Source organism: Gopherus flavomarginatus, chromosome 1 (genome assembly GCF_025201925.1).
Source record: "Gopherus flavomarginatus isolate rGopFla2 chromosome 1, rGopFla2.mat.asm, whole genome shotgun sequence".
In the NCBI taxonomy this organism is placed as follows: domain Eukaryota; kingdom Metazoa; phylum Chordata; order Testudines; family Testudinidae; genus Gopherus; species Gopherus flavomarginatus.
In genome coordinates, this window is record NC_066617.1 from 4,717,175 (window position 1) to 4,727,004 (window position 9,830).

At 50.6% G+C, this 9,830-nt stretch overlaps 1 protein-coding gene across 1 annotated transcript; it reads right to left on the reverse strand.

The window, feature by feature from the left end:
- Positions 1-6,195: 6,195 nt before the first annotated feature.
- Positions 6,196-9,343, reverse strand: LOC127039485 (outer dense fiber protein 3-like). The gene is made up of 4 exons (XM_050933239.1): positions 9,187-9,343; positions 7,529-7,650; positions 7,198-7,338; positions 6,196-6,435 (listed from the first exon to the last, which is right to left on the reverse strand). Exons 1-4 carry the CDS (start codon positions 9,341-9,343, stop codon positions 6,361-6,363), a joined length of 495 nt encoding a protein of 164 aa, XP_050789196.1. The 3' UTR covers positions 6,196-6,360.
- Positions 9,344-9,830: the final 487 nt, after the last annotated feature.

A 9,830-nucleotide genomic window follows, 5' to 3' on the forward strand; every position in this document is an offset into this window, starting at 1 on the left:
CCCTCTTGGAGGGTTGTAACAAAATCACTGACCTGCTGCAACATGCTTCCGAGTTTGGGCAAACAGCCTGTTTCCTGCTCCTGGGCCCAGCTTCTCCCTGCCGCACAGAGCACAGGGCCTGGCACAAAGTAGCTGCCCTGACTGCTGCCCTCATGGGGTCTGATCCCAGCACCAGGGAACCGATTTGAGCAGCCCCTAAACGACCGCAACCAATTCCAGAAGCTTCTGGCTGGGGAGTGCGAAATCTGCCTAGCAACAACGACCCAGACACAACTCGCTCCTATCCACCCTGCCCACACCAGAGAGCTCTTAAAGAGACAGCTCCCTGTTAGGGACGTGGGTTAATCTGCAGCAAGGGAGGATTAGGTTAGATCAGGGGTCACCAACTGGTCCATGGTGATGGACTGCTCAATCCTAGAGAATCTCCCAGTCAATTGCGCTCTCTCGTGGCGCAGCAGGGCTGCTGCTAAGCCAGGCTCCCTGCCTACCCTGGCCCCACACTGTTCCTATATGTGGCCAGCGAGGCCCCAGGGGTGTGGGGGGGCAGGGTGCCTTAGCCTCGCTGTGATGCCAACCGGGAGCCGCCCAAGGTAAGAGCTGCTCGGCTTGAGGCCACATCCCAATGCCCAGCGCTGAGACCCTTCCTGGAGCCAGCACCCTGTAAACCATTCTTCATCCCAACCCCCCACCTCAGCCTGGAGACCCTTCCTGCACCCAAACTCCCTCCAAGAGCTTGAGCCCCTCACCCCCTCCTGCACCCCAACCCTCTGCCCCAGGCTCAGCGCACACAGGGAATCCTTCAGGCCCAAACCAGAGCCCGCACCCCTCCCAAACCCCAACCCCTCTCCAGCCTGGTGAAAGTGAGTGAGGGTGGGGGACAGTAGGCGACGGAGAGAGGCAGGGATGGAGTGAGGAGGACAGGGCTTTGCAGAAAGAACGGGGCCTCAGGGAAGGGGCGGGGTAGATCTTGCATTGCCCTTTAATTCAAAAAGTGATCTTGGGTGTAAAAAGATTGGAGACCATTGGGTTAGCTATCAGGAAAAACCTAACTGTAAGGGTAATTAAGCTCTGGAATAGGCTAACCAGTGGGTAAAGCTCTATTCACTATTTTTAGCTGATTAGTTTTCCCAGACAAATCTTGACGGACTGTGGTGCAAATTCAATGTCTGTAGTCTTTCAAAAGTCACGGGACTGACGTGGAGCAAAGCATATAAAGGCTGCTCCCTATATCCCAGAACCAAATGGGTTAACGGAAAGATGTCTTGGAACTGTAAAAGCTGTGCTAAGAACGTACGTCACTAGGCATGAGAATGATTGGGACATTTTAATTAATCATTTGCTCAGTGTGGACAGAAGTGTTCCCCGAGAATCTACTGGCTTTCCCCCTTTGATCTCCTATGTGGGAAGCAGGCGAGGGGACCCTTAGGGCTAATTTACACTGGCAACTCTAAAAAGCCACTTCAATGAGGTGCGTAGCCGCGCTTCCAGCACTGGTGCACTGTTTACACTGGCGCTTTTAGCGCTGAAACTTGCTGCGCTCAAGGGGGTGTTTTTTCACACCATTACGTGAGAAAGTTGCAGTGCTGAAAAGTGCCAGTGTCAAGAAGCCCTTAGATTTGACTGGAGGCTCTGGGGAGGGCAGTACTGAGGAAAGAGGACAGCCTGGAGGGGAGTATGTCACTCGTTTTAAGGAGAATTTACAGGTAATGAGGAATTGAGGGAGACAGACTCTTGAAAAAGGTCAGAGAACTCAGCACACTTGGTACGATGGGCGAACTGCAGAAAGATCATTTGACTCTGCTGAGTTGCTGTTAGTGCTGACCCCAGTGAGGGGAAGCAAAAGGCAGGATTATAGGAAGGACATTGGAAGGAGATTGAAGGGGTGAAGGTCGTCACATTTGATGTAAGGAAGCCCAGCAGCAGAGGAATGGTGCAAATTGTGCATATCGATAGAGTAAAACTTACCGTCCAAAGGAGATGGCAGAAATATGATTTGTTGTGTTGATGAAGAAACTGTCCCCATCCCTTTAATGGATTTGGTCAGGGAGAGCAGGGCAGAGAATCCCCTGGAAAGCCCTGAGTTCAGGGCGGGTTTAGATCCACCCCCAAAGCAGGATACGCCGGCCCTTTCCAGGCACCACAAACAGGATTTTCCTCGCCAGCTTTAACTGCCAAGACTGCAGACTCCAGGCAAACCTCAGGGCCCCGCCCTCTCCTAGCAGAGCATCCCCGGCTGGAGGGGAAATGCAGCAACAAGTTCTGGAGGAGGTGGAAAGCCTGCGTGAAACGGGGGAATCCCTGAGGCAGAAAGCCCCTGGGCCTCTCCTATTGTAATGGTACCTGAACAGGACAAAGCCATGAGAGTGTGACAGACCCAGGGCACAGTCTAGACTAGTGAGTAGCTGTGTCACCCGGGCTCTAACCTGGGGTGCCCTGCACGCTGCTCTGCTTCTGCAGCCTCCAGTCCTGGGCTGCTCCCCAACAGGGCTCCAGCACGTCAGCCACTTCCAGCTTGGTGTGTGTGTGATCTGCAGCCAGGCACAGTTCAGCTCTTACCAGCCTTGTTCATACTGCAGGGTGACGCCAGCACAGACCCAGTCTTCTATTTCCCCCAGAAATGGATGTCCTGTACTGCTCAGCTTCTCCTGGACAATACAAGCTTAATTTGCAGCAAGGGAGATTTAGGTGAGATATTGGGAAAAACCTGCTAGCTATAAAGATAGTTGAGTATTGGAATAAGCTTCCAAAGGAGCCCCCTCTGCTTTGGTACAGGTACACAGGGCTGAAGGTCCAACTCCAGGCTGATGCCCTGGAGCACAGCACTGCAGGAATATAATATGAAAATTGTCCATATTAAAGGCAAAGGAAATGTGGTGGCAGATGCACTGTCTGGGCAAGAGAGTTCCAAGCTGACATATACATTAGCCAGTGGCAGAATCAAGAGTCAGCGTAGGAGGGGAGGTGTGATCCAGGACCCTGAGCAGGCACGGAGTTGCATGGTGTTTTACAGAGATACCTTGGGTTGGACGTGTACATGTTAAGTTTACAAAAGGGTGGCATGTGGGGGCTCTGCCCAGAGCTGGTCATCATACTCATTGCAAAGCGTACGGACAGATACTGTTTCTGGAATTACGTATCTGTACCAGAAACCATATTCTTAAGGTCTGGGAGTTCAGGCAGGTATTGGGTATTGGGTGTTGCCCGCTTCACAAAGGAGGCCTGTTCACAGACTGTCCACAGACTGAGCCGAATGCTGATCAAGAGTTTGTCAAACCGACAAGAAAGAGACACGCAGGGAAAAAGCCTCCAGCAACCAGCAGGGCAGCACCCTGTCAATGAGTAAAGAGAAGGGAGCGTTGGAGCATTCCTGGGGGGCAGAGGTTACTCCTCCCCTCCGGCACCCTTCACCGAGGAGACAAGCTGGTAGCGTGGCTTCCCTCGTGAAAAACAGAGCACAGCACGGCCTGGCTGCAGAACTCTGCAAGGTCTTCGGGTGAGCGTTAGTTAAATACATCCAGGTTTCACAATGCGGGTTCTGCTTTTATTTTATATGTAACCATTTGTTTCCAGGATTTCTATTTGCTACCATTTGAATCTCTTTGTTAAATAAACTCGGCTTGTTTTCAAGCTAAACGTGCCCAAGGGCTGCGTGTGAAGCAATGGTGCCGAGATCTCAGGTGGAGCTGGTGAGGTGGGCTGGGCTGTTCTTTCGGGAGCAGTGAATCTTGTGAGTGTCCAGTGGAGCAGGGCGGGATGCTCCAAGAAGCCCCTCGGAGGGCTCAGAGGTTGAGGTGTGCCTGTTGCTAACCAGCAGAGGGACAGCGGAGCCTGCGTAGGCTGAGAGGGGGGGATTTGTGTTGCCCACGGCTGAGGAGGCAGGATGCTGACCCATGGCAGATACAGTCATGGCTTCTCCACCTTAGTGCATGTTGTGCTCAGTTCTGTGTTCACACTTCAAAAAACATGTTGAAAAATTGGAGAAAGTTCAACAAAGAGCCAGGAAAAGGATCTCAGCTCTGGACAATCTGGCTTATAGTGAGAGACTAAGGAAACGTGTCCGCTTTAGTTTATCCAAGGGTAGGTTAAGAGGGGACTTGACCATGATCTACAATTACCCCCAAGGGGAAGACATTTCTGGCTGTCAACAGTTATTTAAGCTGGCAGACAAAGGAGGAACCTGAAGGCAGACAGATTCAGACTAGAAATAAGCTGCCATGTTTTCATAGTGAGGGTAATTAACCATTGGAAAATCTGACCTAGGGACGCAGTGAGTCAAACCTGGATGCCTTTCTAAAGGATATGCATCAGCTCAATCAGGAGATCTGGGCGTGAGGCAGAAACAATTGCATGAGGCTGGGTCTCTTCTGGTCTTAATGTTTATGATCTATGGGGCTGGTGAATTGTCTCCCAGGGAAGGAGTGGGAGTCTGCTCTCATGGAATATTTGTAACTTCCCACTCCAGACCGAGCTGTCTGTTCTCTAGCATCTGGGCCTAGGTAACCCCACTGCTCTGTGAGCTAGAGCAGGTTCTGCCTCTCCAGAACCCTCTAAGGTGGTTTGTGCCTCGCCTGGAGCTCGTTTTTGCATTCAGTTTCCCTGCAGAGATGGGGATGTGGTTATTATAACCACATCTGGGTATAAATATATAGTGTCTGTAATGAACTAACTAGTGTGTGACACAGAGAATGATGGCGAGAGCACTGCCCTCTACTGGACAGAATCAGAATTGCACAATAGCGTGTGGTGAGCCCATTACAGGGACAGCTAAGGGGTGAGTCTCCTGTAGCTCACGTGGGTGCAGTCTGTGTTTTTGGAGCAGGAGGATCCAAGTTCTATCCTGAGTGACATCAGCATGGAGCACAGACCGTGCAGCACATTGCAATGGGATCCGTCCCGACACAAGGAAGACAGAAAAGGTTCAGCACATGGAAATCAGAATGGGACAGGGAGTTGCAAACGCAGCTCAGCAGGAGAAACGCTCAGCTCTGGGCCTCTCATCCAAATGCAGGCAGGGGCCCTCTCTGCGCAGCTCCAGGGAGAGCCCAGCTTGTGCTCAGCTCCAGGGATCTGAGCGCCAAAAAGATGTGAACACAGTGGCAGGAACTCAGATAAGAGCAGATACACTGCTGAGGGCCAGGGGCCACTGAGTTGTGGGGTGGGGAAGCTGAAAGCACTAACCCTGCCGAGGCTGGCTAAGGGATAACCAAGGGGCAGCAGGAGAACAGGGAGAGGAATCAGCATGATAATGGGGGAGGGTGATATGGAGGAGTGGGCTCAAACTGCACAAAGGGAAATGTAGTTTGAGGGTCTGGGAAGATGCCAGGCCCAAGCTCCCCGGGTCTCCCAGGGCCTGAGGAGCTGGAGGCTGACTTGCCAAAGGCGACTGAACAGAGTGTTAAGTCAGCAAAGATTTTCAAATGCAAAATTCTTGTCCAGTCCGTCCCTCTCTCTAATGCCCACGACCAGTCGCTCCCTCTGCTTCTCTGACCGCGTTCGCTTAATCCACTACGTCCACGATGAGGGGTGTCATAACATTAGTCCCAGATTTGGACCTTAGCGTCCAAAATATGAGGGTTAGCATGAAAACCTCCAAGCTTAGTTACCAGCTTGGACCTGGTACTTGCTGCCACCACCCAAAAAATTAGAGTGTTTTGGGGCACTCTGGTCCCCCTGAAAAACCTTCCCTGGGGACCCCAAGACCCAAATCCCTTGAGTCTCACAACAAAGGGAAATAATTCTTTTTCCCTTCCCCCCTCCAGGTGCTCCTGGAGAGATACACAGACACAAGCTCTGTGAATCTAAACAGAGGGAGTCCACCCTCTGTAATTCCAGTCCTGGAAACAAAAGCACTTTCCTCTTCACCCAGAGGGAATGCAAAATCAGGCTAGCAAATCCAACACACACAGATCTCCCCCTGATTTCTTCCTCCCACCAATTCCCTGGTGAGTACAGACTCAATTTCCCTGAAGTAAAGAAAAACTCCAACAGGTCTTAAAAGAAAGCTTTATATAAAAAAGAAAGAAAAATACATAAAAAATGGTCTCTCTGTATTAAGGTGACAAATACAGGGTCAATTGCTTAAAAGAATATTGAATAAACAGCCTTATTCAAAAAGAATATAAATCAAAGCACTCCAGCCACTATAGACATGTAAATACAAAACAACAAAACCATGTTTGGTACTTACACTTGGAAACAGAAGATTAGAAAACAGAAATCACTTCTCAAAGCTGAGAGAAAAGCAGGCAGACAGACAAAGACTCAGACACAAAATTCCCTCCACCCAGAGTTGAAAAAAATCCTGTTTCCTGATTGGTCCTCTGGTCAGGTGGTTCAGGTGAAAGAGACATTAACCCTTAGCTATCTGTTTATGACAAGGGGCGCCAGGTAGTCGGAGTGGCGGATCCCAAAGGTCTGGCCACGCTGCTGGACGTACTGCAGGGAGAGGGAGCAGAACACCGCAGGATCAGCGCATGAGATCTCAGCTCCTCCCCCCAGCACCTGCTGGCACCCTACGGAGATCCTGGCTTCCACGTTAGAAACACACACTCCCCCCGCCCCCCCCCCATCAGAGCTCAATGCTCCCCCACGACTACAATCCTTCATGAGACCTTAGCTCCCCCACTACACACATGCGCACACACACACACACACACTGCATCCCCCCTCTCACATACACTACATCCCACACATACATCCCCCCATGTTATAAACACACATGTGCCCCCCATCAGATCTCAACATCCCCCATGACTACAATCCTGTGTGAGACCTTAGCTCTCCCGCTACACACACATGCACTCACACACACTGCATCACCTCCTCATACACACACTGCATCACCCCCACACACACACTGCATCACCCCCCCACACACACTGCATCACCCCCTCACACACATTGCATCACCCCCCCACCACACACACACTGCATCACCCCCACACATACTGCATCACCCCCCCACACACACTGCATCACTCCCTCACACACATTGCATCACCCCCCACCACACACACACTGCATCACCCCCACACATACTGCATCGCCCCCGCCCCACACACACACGGGCTGTTCACTGCCAGGGAAATCTCTCCATGAGATCTCCAGTCTCTCCCCCAGCCAACACGTTCTCAGCACCTCCCTGTCACAACAACTCTTGTGAGCCCATGTGTGTGTGGGTCCCGGCCCCCACCTCACCTTCTCCGGGCTGTGTGCCCCGGGCCCTGGTTTCTGCGTGCTATTCCCAAGGAGCATGTTGCGGGCAAGCATGCTGTACTGGGGGGCCCGGGTCTTGTACACGCTGGGTTCCACCACACGGTAGTTACAGGGCCCTGGCGTCTGCACACAAGGAGAGCAGAGCTCAGTCGCCAACAGTCCATTCCCAGGGGTCCTCCCCCCAAGCAGGCAGAGCCACAACCCAGCTGGCATCCTACACCCACATTCCCCATTGCCAGTGTGTCCCCCACCCCCTTCCCTCACCCCCTTCCATCTGAGTACCCCCCTCCCCAGCTCCGCGGCTACCTCTCACCTTGCTCAGGTCCTCATAGAAGCTGCCAAGCAAGCTGCGCCCCAGGAGGGAATAGTTTGGGGCAGAGCTCTTGCCGACGACCTTGGGCCCGATCACTGGGGGGAGCCCGTAGGCGGCAGGCCCTGGGATGGGGGAAGAGGGGTCAGCGAGGGAAAGAACTGACATTCAACCACCACTTTGGACAAATCAGAAATCTGACAGGGCTGCTCTAGGGAGCGGGGGAGGGCAGGGGAGGACAGGACAGGAGTGAGGTGAGACTGGGGAGAGGCAGGGTTCAGTGGGGGTGAGGACAGAAGGAGAAGGGTGGGATGTGTGGGGAGAGCAGGAGTGAGGTGAGACGGAGAGGGGCAGGGCTCGGGGGGCTGAGGGCAGAAGAGAATGGGGAGGGGTGGGGAGGGCAGGAGTGAGATGAGACGAGGAAGTGTAGCCTATAGGACTAACCTGCTTGGTTGCATATATATATATATATATATTTATTTTCTTATAGTTTAAGTGTTTGATGCATTGTAATAGGTTTATAAATTTATATTAAAGTAGGTTTGGTGGTAATGCAAAAAACCTACAGGCCATTTCCTGTATGTTAAGGTAAGACAAAGTGAGCATATCGATAATAAAACCTTTTACTCAAAAATTAAAGTGAACCTACAGCTTGTTACCTAAGTAGATAAGGACCCCCGCCAATGTCTGTGACCTTTTATCTAGACCAATAAACAATGAAAAATGGCACAGGGGGGTTTCAATGTTGTACCCACAAACTTAACTGGTGCACCCCAAGGATACTTCTGTGTGTATGTACATGTCATCAATACGCACAAACATACTAGCCTATGGGGTAAACGCACCCCAACATTTTGTGGGTAAAAAGTAAACTTTGGGCATAATTTTTTCCCCCAGCACATGTGCCCTGTAGAAAAGGTAACTCACCTCGCTACAGCGCTCTGCTCTGTCATTCTCACTTCCATTCTATTTCTACTTGATCTCTAGCGAGTCTATCTAGCTACAAGAACTACTACTATTAGGAGGCTGCACTTGTTCTTCTGAAACTTTAAGTTTAAAAAAAACTAAGCAGAGCTCGGTTTCCCTAAGTTTTGTTCTTACTTTGTTTATTAGGTTTGAATTTTAAGTTTAAGTTAGTCAAGTAAAACCCCTTCCAGTGCTTCACCACCCTCTTAGTGAAATAGTGTTTCCTAATATCCAACCTAAACCTCCCCCACTGCAACTTGAGACCATTACTCCTTGTTCTGTCATCTGGTACCACTGAGAACAGTCTAGATCCATCCTCTTTGGACCCCCTTTCAGGTAGCCAGCGGCTCTGGCCTCTGTTCAGCATTCAGTAGCAGTTGCCAGGTTCCGGGGTCCACTCGCACCCCAAACCAGTGGGTTGATCCACCCCTCTGACAGTCTCTTGCCACCCTGCCCAGTAGCACTCACTTTGGATAAGAGGCTGGAAAAGCAGTGAACTGGCTCTAGGGTCCCTGGGTGTGGAGATAGGCACGTGCGGGAGCCAGAGCTCCCGGGAATGGGAAGGGGAGGATGGGGACAAATCCAGACAAATGTCTGAGCCATTGGTCACTGATTTGTGCCTGGGAACCTCGAGGTGTTTGGCCAGTGATGCAGTGGGGCGATGGGGGCAGGAGCTAGGTCATGAGCTCTCCTACCTGGAGTCTGGTCATTCGCAAACTCCTTCATGCGCGAGGCGAGCGAATAGATGGGCGCAGAGCGATAGGTCCATTTCCCTGCCTTCTCTGGAGAATATCGACATGAAACAAAGAGGGAGGATAATATTGGAGCATGGAGAGGGGGGACACGCCCCATACCACACTGATTGGCAAACCGTGGACTGAAGCAGCTGGGAGCTCACTAATAGCACTGGTCTACAATTTTTGAGAAGTCATCTGCTTCAGAGATAAAATGTGATATTTATTATGTATTTTGATGTGCTGAATTCAAATATGACAATTAAAACAACTGATTGGCTACTGTTTCTAAGATATTTAAGTTTTTACATTTTATGTCTATGTCTATTGTATAGATAGTAGAGTTTTAATCATAAATTGTAAATCTAGGTCTTTTCATGTGTTTATGGTTGCTATACATGATAATATTTCACCTGTCCTGTTTATGTAACACTTTAAAAATCAGCAAAAGGGTTATAACAATAAAATTTATTATGAAACAAAAGGCAAAAAACTATTATGTACATAGTTTAGTCCTATTCAGTGTCTACTTGGCGCTTCTTGGCTTGTCTCTTGTATTCATTAAATAGAGCATCTCTTGTCACTGTCCAGCAATAGTCTGCAAG

What these genes read in the sequence shown, in the direction of transcription:
- LOC127039485 (XM_050933239.1), bottom strand. Translation starts at nt 9,343, where the DNA reads ATGGGGCGTGTCCCCCCTCTCCATGCTCCAATATTATCCTCCCTCTTT. An exon ending in TGCGAATGACCAGACTCCAG is followed by an intron (nt 7,651 to 9,186) that starts GTAGGAGAGCTC and finishes CCCCCATCCCAG; the next exon opens with GGCCTGCCGCCTACGGGCTC. An exon ending in TCTATGAGGACCTGAGCAAG is followed by an intron (nt 7,339 to 7,528) that starts GTGAGAGGTAGC and finishes CCTTGTGTGCAG; the next exon opens with ACGCCAGGGCCCTGTAACTA.